This window comes from Diospyros lotus, chromosome 10, assembly GCF_014633365.1.
Source record: "Diospyros lotus cultivar Yz01 chromosome 10, ASM1463336v1, whole genome shotgun sequence".
NCBI lineage: Eukaryota > Viridiplantae > Streptophyta > Magnoliopsida > Ericales > Ebenaceae > Diospyros > Diospyros lotus.
In genome coordinates, this window is record NC_068347.1 from 8,530,707 (window position 1) to 8,553,213 (window position 22,507).

Below are 22,507 nucleotides of genomic sequence, written 5' to 3' on the forward strand. Positions count from 1 at the left end.
CCAAATCAAACCTCACAATCAAATCAAATACATTCAAAAGATAAATTAAATTAATCAAATCAAATAGCAAGGTTTTCACAATGGTATAAACATGACAAAAGACAATCTTCAAAGACTATCGAGATTTGACAAATGAAGATTAGGCGTGTCAAATGAAGATTTGGAGTTCGCCTTTTGAAAGTCAATCTTTTGAAACTTGCCTATGATATTATTTATCTTTTTTCAGTCCCTATCTTTATGCTAATCAGTGGGTTCTTTTATCTTGTGTCCCTTAGAATAAAATTAGTTAGTTATTGATATAATCGTAGTAATTAATTAGTAATATTTAAAAATAATTTTAAACTTTAAAATTATCTTGATTATTTTTATTAACCTTTCTACATATGCTCTACTACTAGAGCACTCGGAAAGAATTATATGCATATAAAAGGTTACTTTTGTTAAGGAATAAAAAGTAATTAAGACAAAACAACTATTTTATTATAATAACTATACTATTATCCTATCCCCTTGGGTAGAATAGATGGTCTGTCGGATGCGTTTGGGAGCTTGGGATATAACGAGATCATGGGTTTGATTTTGTCTCTATGCGAGAATATGCAATCACCTATGTCTATTTGAAGAGTTAGGTTTCGAGATTCAACTCGCGTCAAACTTGTGCATTATCTAACCTGGGTTACAAACGGATTGTGAGTTTTAGAGAGAGTAGGATAGTTTGGATCGAAAGTCATCTATGTACTAGGGCTCGCACCACTAAGAGAGTAGTTGTTAACTAAGATAAGAGAGGAAAATGGCTAGATTATGAAAAGCATTTCGGGTGTTTGGTCTTTTCAATGTGTTTGTTAAACTTATCTGATAATCATTGGAAGAGAAGTCACGTGATTTCTTATCTTGATTTTTTAAAATATGCTTCTCCCCCCTTCCCTCAAGATAAGCATATCTTGGTCTTTATAAATAAGAAAAAAAGGACGTTTGTATCCTCTATTGCATTTTAAAAAATTTAACAAATAATTTGATAAAAATCTTGAAATGCTTCTCAATCTTATTTTGACTATTCTATATCTTGGTCCGAAAAACATTCTGACCTTATCTTACTACTCTCTTATATTGCTTATTTTAACAAATGCTACTTAAAAGATAAGGTTGCGTGACAACGGTAGTAGAAGGAGGGGTGTGCAGCGGTGGCAAGAGGTGGCAGAGAAAAAGGATGCAAAGGCAAGGGGATCAAGACGAAAGGTGAGGTGGTGGCAAAAGGATGGCGAATGGCCGTCGGTCGTCCCTGCAATGCCGGAAAGAGGGAAGAAAAGGAATAGAATAGGCAAATGTGTGTTCTGGAAAAGAAAGGATAGGAACAACTGCGAAGGGAAAGGGGAGGGAAGATGAGAGAGTAGAACAAGCCATAAAAGAATGGGGTTTCTTGGAGAGATCGCCTCCAGCTAAAAAAAAACCATTCTATGAATCAATAAATTCACAATTTTTACAACGATCATGGACAAAAACTAATATTAATAACTTATGGTATAAAAATTGATAAGACATTGTAGAAGGATTAAATAACATTGTCACTAACAATATACTAATGGACTTCATTCATTTAAAACTAAAATAGTAAATTAATGCTACCTTACTACAAGACATGATTTCTGTAACTTCCTTCAAATTTGTTCACTAATTTATTGTACCTGAAAAGATTGTAAAATTTATTGAAAACATAATCAAGCATAGAATTACATATTAAAATCATATGACAATAATGAATCAAATAACATACATGTTCATGTTAAATTTTGGAACACTTCTTTGAACACAACATTGCTTGTAGTATTAGATATTTCACCTTCCTTGTTATAAATCAAGATTTTTAACCCATCCTTTTTCTAACTCTTGAGATTGCAACATAAAATTGTCCATAACCAAAAACTGGTATTTGGAGATAAAATCCAACATATGAAAGAGATTGGCCTTGGCTCTTATTTATTGTTAGAGCAAAACAAACAGCCAAGGGATATTGTCTCCGTTGAAGTTTGAAAGGCAATTTAGAATCTGATGGGGATAGGTTTACACAAGGTAAAAATCGTATATCATTAGTTTTGAAAATTTATTATATGTTTAGTATTTAGTTTTACTTTCGCTGTTTATAAGTTTTGCCTCATTATTTTTTTGTGAGACTCAAAATTTATCCTGGTAATCTTACGATGTTCTGTGGTCTTCGTTTAATGTAATTCTTATTTATAAAAAAAATAATTATTTGAGATAACAAACTAATAATAAATAATCCAATATATCAAACTAATTTATTATAATTATTAGATTTATAATATAATTATATTTTAAAATAAATATTAATTTGAAATGCAATAATTTAAATTATTTTATTATCACATTTTAGATTATTACAATAAAATATTATTTAAATAATTTAATAATTTTCATAATTTAAATTATTTTGTCAGCTATCATAATTTTAAATTATATTATTTTTATTAATTAAATAATTATTAATGTCATTTTTATAAATTATATTATTTTTAATTTAATTATTAAATATTAAAAAAAATTAAGTAAATTAAAGAGACGAGAATCTCCCCGCCCCTTTCCTTGGCCGCCCCCAAATCACAATCATCCCTTTTGCAAACCCTTCCCTTCTCCCTCTCTGCTTCTCTCTCGCTCTCTCACCCTCACCTATGGCTTGCTCGCTTTCTCGCTCTTGGTTGCTCGCTCGCGGCTCGCCCTTGCCTCTCAGTTGTTTTTTTTTTTTCCTTTTTTGATAGGCTAGGCTAGAGAGCATATTTATGAGCCCTTTTTAACTGGGAGTATTATTCGAGTCATGTTCATAACTTCCGTGATGGATGTCTACTTGTAAATGCTTGTGAACTTCTTTTTGGATGTCGGTTGTATCCATGAAGCTTAAACTCAAATGTTATTGGTCAGGTTGTTGACCCCTTGGTCTCCGATATGACATGCTGAGGATAAGATGTTTTTGCATTCAAGTTCTTCTATAGGGTCAAACAGATTGACAGACAAATTTATTGAATGAGGGTTAAAAGATTAAAATGCCCTTACCCACATTACATTGAAAAAAATGCAATGCAATGTGAGCGAAGGCATTTTAATCTTTTAGCCCATATTCTGTAAGCTTATCTATCAACGTGTCTGACTCTCAAATTTTTTTTTTTGCATTCTAGGCTGAGGTGGTGGTGCCGCTGTTGGGAAGAATGAAAAACTTCTGGTAAGAAGAGGAAGCGGTGAGAGAGAGTGCTCCCCCTTTCTTAAGTAGTAGTTATGAATCTGTAAATGTTATGGGTAATATAAATGGAGATTTATAACATCTTATATATGGGATATATAAACATGACTCAGATACGTACTTGATATGAACACCAAAACTGTGTCTGTTTTCTTAATGACTAGCTCTTCTGCACTTTGGGTAATTGATGGTGGATATGAAAATTTTGAATATCTCAGCGAGATCTTAGATATGTTAGGATGTGGTAATGATAGAAGAACTTAAGAAGAAGTATGGGATTTGTTGTAGTTAAAAAGGCAGAAATCTCAGGAATATGGAAATCCGGTGAGGTCCTTGAGTTGTTAGTCCAAGAGAAATAACTAGTTAAATGTGTAGCTTTAGTTTTTCTGAGTATTTATCTTGGCTTTGGCTTTTGTTGTGGTTCTGATGCTTTTGGTTTTGCTTGTTGTGACCGGGGTGAGCAAAAGTTCGGGTAAATTGAACTAATCAAATCGAACTGACAAGTTCGGTCGGTTCGGTTCGAGTTTTTACCGATAGCGGTTCGGTTCGGTTATTTAGTTCGGTTCGGTTATTAGCCTCGGTTCTATTCAGTTATTTTTTTCAAGAATTTCGGTTATTCGGTTCGATTTTTTTGGTATTATTAATCAAAAAATCAAACCTAACCGATAAATCAACCCTCTTTTATTAGGTTCAGTTCGATTTTTTTGGTAAAAATTTCGATTCGGTTAGTTCGATTTAGGTTAGTTTAGATGATTTGATCGATTCAGTTCAATTATATACCTCAATTCAGTACGGTTCGGTTAGTCATTTTCGATCGATTTGCTTCGATTATAACCAATTGCACACCCCTAGTTGTGGCATTGGCTCGATTTATATGTTTTATATTGTCTAGGTTTAATTAGTTATTAAGTCATCGAGTCTAGTTTGTTGGTTTAATTAGTTGTTAAGTCATCAGATCTCATTTTTTTTACCATTGATGTAAACCTCATTATTACATTATATTATGTATAAAATTTTTGTTAGGATTGTAATTTTATGGGTTTTCTTCTTTTTATATACAGGAATTGATTGTCATTGATGATCTTTTGTGTGCTTTGATTGGAGTTGAAGGACGATACACTTCTATCAAAAGAGTACAAAGGAAGGATGATAATTTTACCTTCCAGGTTGATGCATCTATGTATTTAGCATTTCAGGTTAGAATATTCTCTTTGTGAAACTCACCCTTAAGACCTTTTGTCAATAGTTATTATTTTGGTTATTTTTATTTGTTTGTTCAATTTTATACCATTCCATGCATAGCTTAACAAGTTTCTGTAGTTTTTTTTTTAATTATTTGAGTAAGTATGATTTATAGAGAAATTGAATGACTCAGATGAGTTCATATAATTATTCTTATAATTTTATGTTCTTACTTGAGGCTGTTCTCCTTTGCAAATGAATTTTTTTTTTTAATTGAAATTGCAAAAGTATTATCTCATAGCTTTGTTCCAATTTGATGTGATTTAAATTTTAATTTGTTATTCGTAATTATTAATTTAAATTAATTATGTTACAGAATTAGTATCTATGTTTATAGATTTAAAGCTCCCAAATGATTAGTGGAAAGCAGGTCAAGTGCGTAAAAATTTAAATGCTATTGTTTGATAATTAGATTAATTTAATAATTAATTATATTTTAAAATATAAAAATATATTTATTTTAGTGACCAAATTAGTGACCCCATTTTAGGGTTAAAAATATAATTTTTTAATTTTTTTATAATGTAGTGAAAATAATTTTTTATTTAATTTTTCAATTTTTAATTTTAATTATTTTTATTTTTAATATGTTTTAGCGACAAATATTTTCGTCGCTAAAATAATTTTTTTTAATTTTTTAATATATTTTATCAACTAAATTTTTTAAAAATAAATAAAAAATAAAAAAATATATTTTAGTGACGAAAAATTTTGTCGTTAAAATAAATTCTTATTTTTTATAAAAAAAATTAGCAACGAAATATTTTATCACTAAAATAAATTATTTAAAAAAAATAAAAAATAACAACGAAATATTCTGTCGCTTTATTACTTTCTTATTTTTTATAAAAAAATAGTGATAGAAATTTTTGTTGCTAAATTTAAGAAATTACATTTAGCGATGGAAATATTTCTGTTGCTAATCCATAGCTAAATTTGTGACAGATTCATTGCCAAAAAAATTTAGTGACGATCACTTTAGCAACGGAAATATTTCTCTAGGTTGGTTGTACATCCTTACATGTTGTTGAGATACAACAATAAATTTATTTAAGTGTGAACATCTTCGTCAAACCGTTTGAGCCTGCAAGAAAGAAAACAATTAGAGGGTGCGAGTAACTCTCCGTGCAAACAATTCGATGCCAATTCAGACACTAAAGATGATGAAGACCGTATTGAACTTAGTATTAAAAATGTACTTTTTTTAGAATGAGTATCTATCTATTTATAGAAAGGTATAGAGTAATCCGAAGTAGTTTAGGATTAACATTCTTATAGATAACATTTATCTTGATTTTTTCTAACCATGCTAGGATTAGGATTCTTTCAGATAACGTCTATTTTGACTTTTTCTAACTCTGCTAGAATTAGAATTCTTTTAGATAACGTTTATCTCTTATAAATAATTCTTTTAGATAACGTCTATCTCTTATAAATGATGTTTATTTTCTCAAAGAAATTTTTTGGATGTTAGAATTATCTAGTTAGTGCATTGAGTGGGACCCCTCCCCCTGCACGTACGGAAAAAATTATATCTTTTAGGCCAAAAAATTATTTGGGCTTTTAAGCTTTTTTAATATTTTAATAGATTTTTATTTATTACACAACACTTGTAGTATAACATTTGAGTACCATGATATATAATGTATTGATATATGTGATAAAATGTTTTGATATTCACTATATAACATAGATGCAACTACAGTGCAACTTAGAGGTTGTTTGGCTTAACGGTTTGACCGCTTATAAGCTGCTTGTGCAGTTTTAAAGCTATATAGTTTTTTATAATGAAGTGTTTGGCAATAACAATCAGTTTGAAAGCTATGTAGCTTAAAAGCGATTGTAATAGCATTTTACAAAAGTTGGTACCCCTAACTTTGGCTGTAAACACCCCCGCCCGGATATCCCAACCACCCGGACTACCCGAACGGGAACGCTTACAGAAGGGAAAAGAATGAAACAAAAGACGGGAATTACCTTGGCATGCATACACAAGAAATAAAACAGCGAAAGCAAAGCTATACACTTGCACGCACACGATTACTCCGCTAGTACAGCAATCACATAGTATATAAATACATACATACACTTGTGCCAACAAGTAGAAAATATAAAGAACGATCTGACACAGTTAAAAATAAAGGGACCAAAATCCCATCAAAACATCAGAGACAACGGGGGAAAGTTGACTGTACACCATACCGACACGACTGCTAGGTACTACGATCCTCGCCTTCAACTTTAGCTTTACCCTTACCTGGAATGATGAAAAACAAGGTGAGTCGCAAGGCTCATCAAGTTTATACGAAAAGAAAGGCTATAAGTTAAATAGAATGAGTGAACTCCCCAAACATAGTCTCACACATACACACAAGCCATGAGACTCTACCAGACAATAGTATAGCATAATGAAAGCACATACCGATCCTTGGTGCCCACACAAGACACCTAGCACCTAAGTCCCATACCAACCTGTTGCTGCCTGAAAGACAACAAAAGTCTTCAACAAACCCGTGCGCACTTCCTTGGATTGGTGCTCCCGACACCCGAGCCTCTGAATAACCAAGCCCTAGGCTTCCTTGGAACGGTACTCCTGTCCGAGACCACTGAACATATAGTAACCATGTAATGCGCATATAAAATGCAAAGCGTAGTAAACATCAACTAGATACACTGTCGCCCATACATCCAGGTATCAGGCAGATACTTCAGCCATATAGTAAACCATACACGATGCATATGCCCGTGCCAGATGTAACTAACAATACTAGGATGTCTGTGTCTAAGCATAAGCAGAACATGAAAACCCAACATGCAGCCTGTACCCATGTGCATACCAAACCATGTAACTGTAACAGAATATAACAAGTCATGCAGTAAATCACATAATGGCAGAGCTAGTCAGTAGTGCCTGGTATAGGTCGATGGTCAGTGGCTAGAAGTGTCCGGTCGTTGGCCTAAGAAAGACCGTACAATAGGCACCCCAATGTCACCAAATAGCCGACCCTTGCCCCTACTGCTCAACAACTCTAGCTAACTTCCAATCACGGAATCCATAACTATATTCGAACAACTAAGAACCTAATCCCCAAATGAGTTCAGCATCATTCCCAAAGGCGTGGGGGTCACACAAACCCCCGTAGACAACCAACAATTAAAATTCCCAAAGATAGCTTAATAAATTTAATTTATGCCAAAAGAGGCTCATAACTCCATAATTAATAAACGAATCAAAACAATGAAGGGAGGGTAAATAAATTCACAATGGAAGGAACTTCGTAGAGGGGGTAGGGAACTTGCCTCGTAGAAGAGATCCTTGGACTTTTTCTGAACAAATGCGACAAAAATTATACAAACTGTAACAGCGTATAATTTAACCAAAATTAATAAAATTATACTCTAAATGAAATTCTAACTACACAGAATTTATTATTTAACTTCTGAAATTACCTGATATCCTCAGACTGAGTAGAAGATTGGATTTTCCTTATAAATTTCCAATTTTCCCTCTCTTCTTTGCTGCTCCGCGCGCATTCTACTGCTCCAATTTAATTCTACTTGGCTGCCAATTTAATACTTCAATTGGCTGAATTGGGCTGAATTTAATGGCTTTAATTTAAAAGGAAAGCACTTGGTGGAGGGGCAGCCACGTCGGCTGGGCAGCAGAGGCGGCTCCTTCTCCATACGATGCCGTTTTGGCTTTTCAACAATGCTGGAATTAATTTCCAGCAAACAGCCAGCTTCAGCGCACACAACATCCCTTATTGCATGCGCCTACCATCCCAGCTACACGTTCTTTCAATTTAATATGCACAACCCTTACATCTTAAAGGTTAACTTGTGATTACTATTAAATGCAGCACTCTACGTTACTTCACTCATCTAATTTCTTTAGACTTATTATATTACATTCACATAACTTATAACTATATTAAGTATGTAGGATTCACACCAACCTCTCAACTCTTATTCTTTTGATAGTTTATTATTCTTATGATTGTTAATAATTATTATACTTATGCTTATTATTATTATTATTATTAATTAACAACACCTATTAATATCTCCTTTAAATTAAATTAACATAATAAACTAGTAATTAAATTAAATTATAATTTATGGGTGGCTACATTGGCAAAAAACGCTATATAGTTGACTGACGAAAATACTATTATGCCCTCAAGTTACATCTTCTTCTTCGCTCTCTTCTCCTATGATCTTCTCTTCATTTATGGCCATTATTTTCGCTGTTGTTGCCGCCTTTCCTCCAGATCCGCCGTCACCTTCGTCTAGGCTACTGCAAGCCGCTGTCGAGTAACATTTCAACCTCTTCTGGCCGCCACCGTCGCCCCTACTGACTGCTTCCCGTTAGCCATCGCCTCCATCGGCCACTGTCGCTACCGTCAGCCATCGACCACGGTTCTTCTCGCTGCGTACATCATATATATATATAAAAATAATAAACATAATATATGATATATGTATATATATAACACAAAATAATATATAATATAATAATATATATAGTAAGATTGTATTAATATATTTTTAATAATTATGTATAATTTATTAACATTTAATAATAAAATTTTACATCATTTCTATTTTGGTCTTTTTGTCAAGTTTTAATAACTTATCAGTTTTTTCAAACCAAACACATAAATATTAATTGATAGTTTAAAAACACATTTATCCAAACACATTATTAACTTAAACACTACTTAACTTTTAACTTGAAAGCTAAATAGTTTAAAAGTTATGAAAAAATCGATAAGCCAAATAGCCTCTTAAAGATATCCATCGCTAACAATTTATGATGAGTTTTTAATTATTTTTAATATATATTATACATTTAGTTTATGTATGAAGATTATATATAGTTTTTTAAATTTTATATAATATATATCAAATATTTGTATATAAAACTTAGATGTATTTTAGAAAAATATATTTTGTTTAGAATTAGATTTTCTTAAGATATTTTTATGAAACAAAAAAATATTTTTATATTTCCTATTATTTGTATTTTTAAAATTATAAAATATTATAAAATTATTTTTAGTTTATAATTAGGTTTTCAATATATTTTTATAAAATAAAATTTACATATATAGCGGGGGGTGGGGAGAGTAGAGAACTATGGGTCTAGTGGTAAATTTGAGTTAGTTTTTAACTATAAATATAATCTTTATTATTTTTAAAATATGAGAATTACTTTTTGCTATTAAATCAAACTTTAGTGGTGATTATTATAATTTATTTATTTTTTATTAAGCTTTTTAAAATTTTTAATTTTGACCAATTGAATAGGTGATCTTTTATGCAATCTAAATGCCAAGATTTATTGAAATTAATCCAACAATTACAGATTTTAAGATATCGATATCTTTTAGATACCATAGAAACACTCAAAGATCCTGAATTAGTAAGTGCCAGGGAAACCCCATACGCGGTTGCATTAAAGTACTCCGAAAGCCAACAGAACCTTGGGATCGGCTAAGCTTACCATTTGGCTCTCGTTGTTACTATTCCTTCCTAGCCAAAGGAAACGGTAAGAAGTGGGTTTACAATGATAAGGAATGATTCCGACGATTGATCCATCGGGGGGTGATTGTCACTTGTAAGCATTCCGACGCTCAAGTGAGTAAGAGAGTAAAATAACAGAATATTGATAGGATAGAAAAGAACATATCTTGTTTATGAAGATAGTTATTTTATATAGGATGAGAGGTTCTCCTATGTGCATGCGTTGTGTATTTGCAAGGTAATGGAACTGGATATCCGGCACCAACAAGACTCCCTGATGGTGGCGTGGTGCCAACGAGATTTTCATTAATGTGGATGAGATCTGTCATTAATGAGAATGAGATATTAAGCGAGCACAGGAGTATCCAATATGCAGCTACAATGATGTTGTATAGGCTGGCATAGGATCAAGATTGAGACGTGGGTCGAGGACCAAGATTGGGCTAGTACGATCCCAATTAGTTCAATTTATGGGATGAAAAGGTTAATAATGCTATTATTAAATCTTATTTAGGGTTTCTTCAATCTTTAATTTGATTAGTCCCCTAATTCTAGATTAAGTCACTATTGGAGATTGTTAACCCATTATACTATTAGAGTTTACTCATTCTACAATCCAAGTGTCCTAATAAGAGAAAGGAAATGATCTCTTTATCCAATGAGACGACTACAGCCAAAAGAACACTGACTAAAAGCAACCAGGATTAATGAGTATCTCTCTATCACCAAAATTGAACCGTGACAGCCACTATAGATTCTCCAATCAGCCCTTTTTCCAACTGTTCTTATTTGGGAATATCTTTCAACTCTAGATTTACCTTTTTGACCTATTTTAAGTAATATAATCAACTTTAAAACTCGTGAGGTCTATAACAAGTAACTATATATCCAAACAATTAGTAGATGCTAAACTTGAGACTTAAGACATCAAATATCAATGTGATAAGTACTTCTAGCAGACCTAACATCTTAAATTATAAAGCATCCTATAATTTCATGGTACCGAAAGGGTAAGTTCATCTCAGCATAATGCACTAATTAAGCAAGAGGATACTTACATATCCATAAGCATTTACTGCCCTAACTAAAATGGTCTTTAACGAAATTTTAGGACTCCTTACCCTACAAACCCTGATCCAGAAAGTCCTCATTTGAAGCAAAACAATGCTATTTATTTACCACACACAAACAACACACAAGTCAAACACAATATTATAACTCATATTTTGAGTGCAAAAATTACTTTCTTATAGGTAATGTGTGTTAAAATGAGTAAGATAAACTTATATCAAGATAAGATTTGTTTGTTTTTTAATCAAAATATGGAATGATCAAGACAAGGTTGGGAATCGTTCTAAAATTTTTATCAAATTGTCTCTTAAATTTTTTAAAATACATTAGAAGACATAGGTGCCATTTTTTTTTTTATTTGTGAGGTGCAAGATAAATTTATCTATAAGGCAGAAAGATAAATTTATTTGAAAAATTTTAAATAAGAAGTTACATGACTTCTTTTTAAGGGTTGTTAGATAAATTTAGCAAACACAATGAAATTATTTTTGTTTGCAATGCTTTTCATATCCCACTTTTTTTAATCTATATTTTGATTAACAAATACTACTTTAATATCATATAGTTTAATGTAATATGTGTTAATTAAGATATAAATAAGTAAAAGTGAGATATAAAAAGTATTTCAGATAAATGTTTTTTATTGTATTTATTAAATTACCTGACGACTTTTAAAAAAAAAAGTCAAGTTAATTACTTCTTGTTTAAAAAATTAAGATGATGCTACAAAGAAACTAAATTGCATTTTTTGTGACAATAAAAGCTAATAAGGCATATCTCCCCATCACAAAAATTAAAAAAAAAAAAAAACGAGTAAAGAAGAAAGAAAGGAAATGAAAAATTAGACGTTGCACATATAATTAATTAAGACAACAAAGTACATAGTTTCACTAGCAAAGAAAGATCCCACAAAGTACAGATTCGAGTGTTTGTGTTTGCGGGGCCCTCAGTTAGTCTTGGGATCGAACCCTGGTCAGTAAAGATATATCCTAATTTACATTTCTAGTGTAGCTCCTGGGATAAAGGTAGCTAAAGACGTCAATAATGAAGCTTAATTCAAAAACAAAAAAATGTTGGGGCTGGTTCTTATTATTAACTAGTTTTCGTGCAACGTGGCACGATTTAAAAGCGTACCGAATTCGCGAGATTTGCTACTTGGGGTATGATTTGCTGCTGCTGGGACCCAAACATATCATCGAAAATTTTCCAATCAACAGCAGTATTGATCCTAAGTGGTACTGCTTGCACCTTTTGCTGAAAGGGTAGGGCAATCCGCTACTCCTACTCGTGGGAGCTCAATTATGATATGTTACTCGAGATGTGTGTTAATTAGAATAATATAGAAATCCAACATAATATAGAAATCTTTTAACTATATACTTTATAAAATCATAAATCATACATACATTTTATTATAACAAATATATAATAAAATATAATATGAGATAGGTACGTACTTTGAAACTCTCAGACCACGAAGGATATATATATAATAACAATCAAGAATTTGACCCTTTTGTTGATCTTTAATCTTACTTTTGCTTGAAATGATAGATCATCCTTATTACAATTTTAATAAAAATCAAATTTTAATGATTATAATAATAAAATTTTAAAAAAAAAATTGGATTTTTGACGAAAAGCAAGATGTAATTTGCAAAATAATCGACGTTCAGCGGCGAACTCGGCCTCCAAATCGCTTCACCCCGTTAAAACCGCTGCTAAAAGTAGAGGTTCAAAGCTGGTTGTACCAAATTTAGCTCCTCGATTTGACGTCATTTTGATAAAACCTGCGCTCTTCCTAATAAACCAACGTTCTAGATGTTCTAGATGCAACATGAATAGAAAATGAAAAGCAACATGTTACCTAACGCATGCGTATATATATATATACAGAGAACACGTAGCGCCACCTTGCATCATATCATCGAACCAAATCCCAAGGAAACATAATCTATTTCAGTGCCAGATCAATCGATAGTAGATTCAACAACAGCGCCCAATGGAGAAGGCCGTCGGAAATTGCATTCCGGTGATCGACGTGGAAGAGTTTGCGAACCCATCGGAGTTGGAGAAGCTGATGGAAGCGTGCAGGGACTGGGGATGCTTCCGCATCGTCAACCACGGCCTCCCGCCGGCGTTGATGTGGGAGATGAAGACGGTGGCTCGCGCGCTGCTCGACCAGCCGGAAGAGATCAAGCAGCGCAATGTCCAGCCGGTGATCCAAGGCTACACGCCTACCCAGCATGGCGGCCCGCTCTTCGAGGCCCTCGGCTGCTACGACATGGGTTCCCCTTCCAATATTGATGCCTTTTGTTCCATCCTTGATGCCTCCCCTCTCCAAAGGTACATAAGTTTGATTGATTTCGTTTAGTTCTCAAATTGGTTCCTAATGGACCAAAATAATTGGACACTCATCTCTAGTTTATGTCTCGGATGAGCTTCCTTCGAATGTTAAATAGACCTATCAAGGGCCGGATGAGTTCAGTGGTTTTTAATGTTGCAGGGAGACAATAGGGAAGTATTGTGAAGCCATCCGGGAGGTGGCGCTGCAAATAGGGCGGAAGATGGCCGAAGGGATGGGGGTCGCCGGAGATCAATCGTTTGAGGAATGGGCTTTGGAACTGAGGATCAACAAGTACAACAACACTGCAGAGCACGTCGGAACCACCGGCCTCAACGTCCACACGGACCCTGGCTTTCTCACCATTCTGCAGGACGACGAAAATGTCGGCGGCCTGGAGATGCTGTACAAGCTCACCGGCGAATTCGTCACGGTGCCTCCCATGGCCGGATCCCTCGTCGTCAACCTCGGGGACCTCGCCACCCTGTGGAGCAACGGGAGACTCTGGAGTGTGAAACACAGAGTGCAGTGCTACGAAGCCAGCACGCGGGTGTCGCTTGGCTGCTTCATGATGGGTTCGAAGGATCGCGAGGTGGCGCCGCCACCGGAGCTGGTGGATTCCGATCATCCTGCTGTTTTCACTCCCATCAATTTCGTGGATTTCCGGAAGCTTCGGAAGGAGAACCGCCTGTTCAGCGATGGGTTCGATCTCTTGCGCGTCTCCAGCGCCTAGAATTGACGGGAGAAATTATTTTCTATTTAGAAATACCACCCCGATAAAATCATGAATTGCGGTTTCTGGTCTTTGGCTTGCCTGTATTAGATTTTAAACCCCTTGTAATCGTTTATGTTTCTATCATACCCCCGGCTTGTGATGATATTATTATGTAGAAAGTCTAAACGTATAAATTAAAAGTCGCTATTAATTTTTATAGAACTATAGACTACTGAACACAAAATATACAATTGAAGAACAAAAATTTATGATATATATATTAAAAAGTGATAGAAATATATGAATAGAAAAGATTGATTTTTTTTTTTCTGTAAATAGGAATATATGGACACAAAATAACCAAATTGTACCATGTTCAATTTATGATAGAAACACTTAATCTATAGTCAAATTTATTATTTTTAAATTTGATAAATTGAACTATATATACTCAATAGAAAGGTTTAGATTTTTTTGATGCATTTTCTCCTGTTGCAAAATTAGTAACAGTTAAGGTTTTACTTGCTTTTATTGCTATTCATCAATGGTATGGTCCCTTGTACAATTTGACGTGAATAATGCATTCTTAAATGATGATTTGTTTGAAGAAGTGTATATGGACTTGTCCCCTTGGTTATCAGCCTAAAACTCATGTTTCAGGAAGGAGATTAGTATGTAAGCTATACAAGTCTATTTATGGCTTGAAACAGGCTTCTCAAGTCAATGGTTTACGAAGTTTTTTGGGGTTCTTATTAAGCATGGGTTTCATCACTCTCGGTCTGACTATTCATTGTTTACTAAAGATGTTGGTAATTCTTTTGTGGCTTTACTCATTTATGTTGATGACATTATCATCACTGGTCTTAATGTAGCCACCATATAAGTTCTCTCAAGGAGTTTCTTCATAATCAATTTCAAATGAAAGATCTAGGTCAGTTTAAGTATTTTCTTGGTTTGGAAATAGCTTGGTCTTCTAAAGGTATTTCTATATCTCAGAGTCATTATACGTTGCAACTTCTAGAGGATATAGGTTTTCTTGCTTGCAAACCAACTTCATTACCCATGTTGCTTAATACCAGATTATGTTCATTTGAGGGTAATTTATTACTGGATCTTTCGATGTATCGAAGGCTTATTGGTAGGTTATTTTATCTTACGATTTCTCGGCCTGATATCACCTTTACTATTCATAAGCTCAGTCAGTTTATCGCACAACCTCGTCAGCCTCCCTTAGATGCTACCCACCATTTGTTACAATATCTTAAAACTACCCCCGATCAAGGTTTGTTTTCTCTACTAATTCATCACTTCAACTTAGAGTTTTTTCTGATGCTGATTGGGGATCATATTTGGACTAAAGGCAGTTTACTTCTAGATTTTATAATTTTCTTAGTGATTATATGGTTTCATAGAAGGCTAAGAAACAAAGTATTGTTTCTCGTTCTTCCACAGAGGCTGAATATAGGGCACTTGCATCCATTATAAGTGAACTGGTCTAGATCACTTAGTTATTATTGGATTTTCATGTTCATACTTCACTTCCTACTTTTCTTTTTTGTGATAACCAGGCTACCATTCACATTACTAACAATCTGGTGTTTCATGAGCGCACAAAGCACATTGAATTGGATTCTCATTTTTTATGAGGGGAATACCCTCGGATCCATAATTACTCTAATGCCCTGAGTATGCAACCGTTGACAGCAGCGCCATGTGTCCGCTAAAGAGGTACCTCGCCTACGTTATCTCGCTTGAGTCCAAGGGGGACATGTGGCAGATATATATTTCCGCGATGGTTGGCTTGATGATAGGCAAGAGAGTTTTCGAGCTCTCGGGGATCAACCATCCTACCAAAGATCATGGAGATAGGGGCTATCTCGATCCCTTCGAAGGCGGTGGCGATTATGGAATCCTTATTAACAAGATTCTGAGAAGAGCGGGATAGAGATCCCGAAGATCTCTATCCAGGATCTTTATCTTAGTGCGAGGATAAAATAAAAGAAACAAGGAGAGGTAAGGGATTCCACTCTTTTGATTTTCTTGAGCATAAGGAATAATTCTGAGATTTTGGGTTTGGGGTTTTGACTTGATCGTCGGAGATAAACTGGGGAACAAGTCCCCATCTCCATTGCAGGTGTCCTAACAAAGGCAGGGAGGGTGATCGACTACCGCATCATCAATTGGCACCTACTGTGGGGCCGAGGCATTTTCTTTTGTCTCCGTAGCATAACTTGCAGTGACGATTCTAGCAAACCCTCTTGGTTTTAATGGCAATAAGGAGGGAACAGTCTCGAGCTGCTGGGGCTAACCCCGCCCCTGAATCAAGCCAACAAAACTCTCCAAGGAGTCCGCCAGGGAGAGACCGTAGTTCATAAGATCCTCCTCTCCGCCAGATCGGATAATGCTTTTGGAGAATCAGGTCCAGCGATTGACGGAGTTGCTTACTGGTTTCTTGGACCGCCAGCACCAGCAAACTCATACTCTCGAGCTAAAGAGAGGCAAGAACCCCCAAGGAGAGAAGAGTCCTATCCGTAAGAGGCGGATCCTCGGGGGCCCGGACAAGATGACAGGCGCGGCGAGGCGGCCGAATCTTCTGACATGTTGTATATGCACCAGCGGCAGGAAAGGAGATTGCGTCAGTTGGAGGAAGAGATTGCAGCCTTGAGAACAAAGTTAGGTGAGACTCAAGGGACAATGGTGAATTAGCCCCTAAATCCGGAGATCATGGCTTCCATACCGCCGGAGCGTCTTCGCATTCCGGCCATTAAGCCCTATGTGGGGACCACCGACCCAATGGATCACCTGGACCATTTTACCTCTCATATGATGGTGCAGGATGCTTCGGATGTAATGTGGTGTAGGGTTTTATTGGCAACCTTGGAAGGGCATGCGCCTGCCTAGTATTCAAACCTGGCCCACCACTCTATAGCAAATTTTGCGCAGCTTCGAGGTAGTTTTCTGGCGCACTTCACACTGCTCTGGAGGCATCGAAAGTCTACTATGGCTCTAGTTAGTTTGAAGCAGAACCAGGGAAAACCTTTGAAAGACTTTGTTTCGCGCTTTAATATGGAAGCTTTGAGCATTGAGAACTTTGACCACAGTGTAGCTATGGTAACATTCCATAATGCCTTAAGGCCCGGTCCTTTTGCCTAGTCGTTAGCCAAAATGCCCCCAATCACGTTAACAGACATCTTAGGCCATGCTACGAAGTACATAAATGCTGAAGAGGTCATGCAAGTGAAGAGGGCAGAGCACGCAAAGAAAATGGAGAAGAATAAACACCCTGAAAAGAGGAAGAATAAGGACCGGAAGGAAAAGCATCGTCCTCGGTGGGACTAGAGTGGTTTCACCCTTCTAAATGCCCTAAGAGCGGAGATCCTGACCACTATTGACGGTAAGGACTACCTCAAAAAGCCTCGGCCGATGAAAGTACCGTCTGATAAAAGGAATCGAAATAAATATTGTCGTTTCCATCGGGATCATGGCCATGATACGGAAGAATGTCACTAGTTAAAAGAGGAGATCCAAGAGCTAATCAACCGAGGCTTCCTGAGGACTTATGTGGCTAAGGAAGGTGATTCCCGAAGAAGGAAAGATCAAAGGTCACGGACACGGAGTCCCCCCAGACGGGACCGGGCAGATGATAGAGATCATACTCAGCATTCGCCTCGGAGGGAGAGATCGCGACAGGAGGAAGGTGATCATCCTCAGCCTCCAGTATTTCATACACTTGCCACAGGGAAGTTCTAGTGGCGAAGGGAGAAGAGGATGCTAACAGCCGAGCCGAGGGACTAAAAAGGTCAAAGTGTGTGGAGTCGATCTCTTTTTCAGACAATGACCTTCCCTGCTACCCGAATCGAAATGATCCGCTGGTAATAACGGCCAGGCTTGGAAAATGGGAGCTCCGAGAATCCTTGTGGATCCGGGAAGGTCTTCAAAAATCTTATATCGTCAAGCCTTCCTCGGCATGGGGTACCAAATGGGACAGCTAAAGCCAATGAGGGTCCCTTTAGTGGAATGTGATGGGGAGGCTGTATATTTAGATGGGGTCATCCAATTTCCATTAGTTGTGGGGAAAGGCTCGCGAACCTCCCAAGTCATGTTGGACATCCTGGTAGCAGACGTGCTCGCAGCCTATAATATGATCCTCGGAAGATCGGGCCTTAACGCCCTTCGGGCTATTCCAAGCATATATCATATGATGATGAAGTTTCCTACGATCAATGGGATATGAGAGGTACTAGGAGATATACGCTCAGCCCGTAAATGTTATATGGCCTCCATAAGTATGGCAAAGCATGTGGGGGCAAAAGAAACAGCGTTACAAGAAAAATAAGCACCTCGAAGGGAGCCTCGAGGGAAGAAGAAAGAGTATCCCCCGAAGGAGATCAGCTTCTTGTTGGAAGGGTTGGAGGATTCAAAAACAGCGGAGCCGGTGGACAGATTGGAGGAGATACCTCTGAAGGAGGATTGCCCAAACCATTGCATAAAGATGAGTGCAGAGTTAAAAGACCCATTGAGAAGTCAGATATTGACACTCATTCAGCAGTATGCAGACATCTTGGCATGGACTGCTCAAGACATGCTTGGAGTAAATCCAAAAGTTATGACGCATAAGTTAGGAATAAGGCCGAGCTTTCGGCCTGTCAAGCAGAAGAAGCGAAGCTTTGCCTCTAACAGGGTTCGGGCAATTGAAGCTGAAGTCGCAAAGTTAGAGAAGGCACAATATATCCAGGAAGTTGATTATCCAGAATGGTTGGCGAACGTCGTGTTAGTGCCTAAAGGAGAGAGCAAGTGGAGACTGTGCATTGATTTCACCGATCTTAACAAAGCCTGCCCGAAGGATAGCTATTCTCTCCCGAGAATTGATGCCTTAATTGATGGAACTGCCTAATGTCTACTTATGAGTTTCCTGGATGCCTTTTAGGGGTATCACCAAATTCCATTGCACTCGGAGGATCAAGAGAAGACGACATTCATCACCAATAAGGCAACCTACTGTTACACAATGATGCCCTTTGGCTTGAAGAATGCAGGGGCCACTTACCAACGCTTGGTGAATAAGCTTTTTCAATACCAGCTTGGGCGAAATATGGAAGCTTATGTAAACGACATGCTGGTGAAAAGCCTTGCTGCTGAGCATCATCCGAAAGATTTGGAGGAGTGCTTCAAAACCCTTCGTAAGTTTCATGTAAAACTTAATCCTCTCAAATGTGCTTTTGGCATCTCTGTAGGGAAGTTCTTAGGTTATATAGTGCACCACCGAGGGATTGAAGTAAACCCAGAAAAGGTTAAAGCCATTATGGACTTGCCAGCCCCAAGGAATGTCAAAGAAGTACAAAGCCTTACGGAGAGAATGACAGCCTTGGGGAGATTCCTCTCTCGCCTAGCAGAAAAGGGCCTTTCCTTCTATAAGGTCCTATCAAAAGTGAAGAACTTCGTATGGGATGCCGAATGTCAAGAAGCTTTTGACAAACTAAAGGAGCACCTGGCCACACCTCCGATTTTCACGAAGCTGTAGCCAGAAGAACCGTTGTACATCTATTTGGCGATAGTAGAGGAGGTTGTGAGTTCGGTGTTGGTTTGTGAAGAAAAAAAAAGACAGAGGCTCGTTTACTACTCTAGTAAGCGGTTGATAGGGGCGGTGGTTCGGTACCCTCCCATAGAGAAGTTAGCTTTTGCCTTGATAATATCGGCAAGAAAGCTTCGACTTTATTTTCAAGCTCATACAATTGTTGTGCTTACTAACCAACCTTTGAGGCAGGTTCTTAGCAAGCCTGAGCTCTCCGAAAGGATGTTGAAATGGGCAATGGAGCTTATAGCTTTTGATATTAAGTATAGGCCTCGGCCAGCTATCAAGGCTCAGGCATTGGCAGACTTCATTGCAGAATCCCCAGAAGCTTCAGAGAAGGATCACAAGCCCTGGATATTGGCTGTAGATGGGAGCTCAACCTCGAGAGGCGGTGGAGCAGGCTTGATGATTAAAAGTCCCCATGGGCAAGCATGGCTGTATGCTTTGCATTTTGAGTTCCAGGCATCTAACAATGAGGCGGAATATGAGGCTCTGTTGGAAGGTTTGAGATTAGCCGAACAATTGGGAGCCCGTCAAGTCGATGTGAGTTTGGACTCTAACTTGGTGGTGCAGCAAATAAATGGGGAATATGAGGCTCGGGAAGCCCACATGGCCAGGTACCTAGCCTTGGCCAGAGACTTAATCGCACGGTTCCAGTATGTAAAGGTGGAGTATGTCCCTCGGGCCATGAATACAGAGGCGGATCTATTGTCTCGAATTGCCTCTTCCTCTTTTCCTACAAGCTCTCGAGAAATTCGGATTGAGTCCCTACCATAGAAGAGTATCGAAGAAGTCAATGATCAATTATGCGTAGATAACGAGCCTAGCTGGATGGATCCTTTGTTGTTATACTTGAGAGAGGAGAAGCTCCCAGAGGATGACTCAGAGGCTCGAGAAATTAGAAGGAAGGCCTGAAGTTTTGTATTGGTTAACGGGGAGCTCTATAGAAGATCATTCTCCCAGCCGTTGCTCAAGTGCATCAGACCTTGCGAAGCAGACTACATCCTGAGGGAGATTCATGAAGGCATATGTAGAAGTCATATTGGAGCCTGATCCCTTAGCCAAAAAGCTCTTCGACAGGGATACTATTAGCCAATGATGGTAAAGGACTCAGAGCAGCTAGTCAAGACCTGTGACAGATGCCAAAGGACCTCCAACTTGGTTCATGTACCGACTGTCACCCTAGCTCATCTGGCTATACCTTGCCCTTTTGCTCAATGGGGCATTGATATTTTGGGGCCTTTTCCTCCGGCGGCTAGGCAGGTTAAGTATATCATAGCAGTCATTGACTACTTTACAAAGTGGGTTGAAGCTGAACCAGTTGCTTCCATCACAGCTCGGCGGGTCAAGCAGTTCTTGTGGAAGAATGTAGTCTATCGTTTTGGGATTCCTCGAGTACTCATATCTGATAACGACACTCAGTTTACTGATCGATCTGTCTAAGAATGGTGCCGGGAGTTAGGAATAACGCAACAGTTCACTTCCGTAGCCTATCCGCAGGCCAATGAACAAATTGAACTTGCGAACAGAACCTTGCTGCGTGGTTTAAAAGCGCGGGTGGACAAAGCAGACGACAGCTGGGTGGAAGAATTGCCAAACATCCTATGGTCTTACCGAACCACTATGAAGGTATCCATGGGGGAAACCCCTTTTAGCTTGTGTTACGGGTCAGAAGCATTAATCCCAGTTGAAATAGGAGTACCCACGCTAAGGGTGGAGCTTTTTAGTCCAGAATCCAACGAGCAGAGCCTAAGGGATATCTTAGATCTCCTTGATGAACTTCGTGATCAAGCAAAGATTCGACAGGCTGCCTACAATCAACGCATAGAAAGATACTACAATCGAAGAGTAAAGGCCCGGAGTTTTCTTCCTAGAGATTGGGTATTGCGGAGAGCAGAGGTTCGAGGGGCCCGAGAAGCGAATAAGCTTACATCGAATTGGGAGGGTTCATGTAAGGTGGTGGAAGTTCTTAGCCTTGGCGCTTACAAACTTCAGACCTCCAAGGGGGCACCAATTAAAAATGCTTGGAACATACAAAATTTAAGGAAGTTCTACCAGTAATGTTTTTCTTTATTACGATTTTTATGTGTTACTCTGAAATAAACATTTTTTTTTCTCTCTCCTATCAGTAAAGGTTTTTTTGTCTCGAAAGACCCAGGGGACTACCCCTAACCAAAAATATGCCCAACTTTGGGAAGACTTCAGAACCTCGACGAAATAAAAGGATCAGATGTGATCCTCGGGGGGCCCGAACCCCCGACAAAATAAAAGGATCGGATGCGATCCTCGGGGGGCTTGAACCTTGACAAAAACAAAAGGATCAGATGCGATCCTCGGGGGCTTGAACCCTTGACAAAAACAAAAGGATCAGGTGTGATCCTCGGGTGCCCGAACCCTCGACAAAAACAAAAGGATCAGATGTGATCTGCGGAAAGCCCGAACCCTCGACAAAAATTAAAAGGATCAAATGCGATCCTCGGGGGGACCGAACCCTCGACAAAAACAAAAGGATCAGGTGTGATCCACGGAAGGCCCAAATCCTCGACAAAAATTAAAATGATCAAACCTGATCCCTAAGAGATTTATGGTCCTCGGCAAAAATAGAGGGATCAGATATGATCCTCCGGGGGCCCAACACATGATGAGAATCATGGAGGGCCGACTAACAATGTTGCAATCGGACAAGTTAACCTCGTCAACCATGTCGGAATTGGATGATTGACAAGATTTGCACATAAAAAGGAATGGTTATTAATTGATTGGTTGATTGCAAGATTTGGGTGCATGATT

General features: G+C 37.5%; 1 protein-coding gene across 1 annotated transcript; it reads left to right on the forward strand.

Moving 5' to 3' along the window:
• The first annotated feature begins 12,989 nt into the window (after window positions 1-12,989).
• LOC127811867 (2-oxoglutarate-dependent dioxygenase DAO-like) lies at window positions 12,990-14,324 on the forward strand. Its single transcript, XM_052352056.1, has 2 exons — window positions 12,990-13,432; window positions 13,593-14,324. Exons 1-2 carry the CDS (start codon window positions 13,089-13,091, stop codon window positions 14,161-14,163), a joined length of 915 nt encoding a protein of 304 aa, XP_052208016.1. The 5' UTR covers window positions 12,990-13,088; the 3' UTR covers window positions 14,164-14,324.
• Window positions 14,325-22,507: the final 8,183 nt, after the last annotated feature.

What these genes read in the sequence shown, in the direction of transcription:
- LOC127811867 (XM_052352056.1), top strand. Translation starts at nt 13,089, where the DNA reads ATGGAGAAGGCCGTCGGAAATTGCATTCCGGTGATCGACGTGGAAGAG. An exon ending in GATGCCTCCCCTCTCCAAAG is followed by an intron (nt 13,433 to 13,592) that starts GTACATAAGTTT and finishes TTAATGTTGCAG; the next exon opens with GGAGACAATAGGGAAGTATT.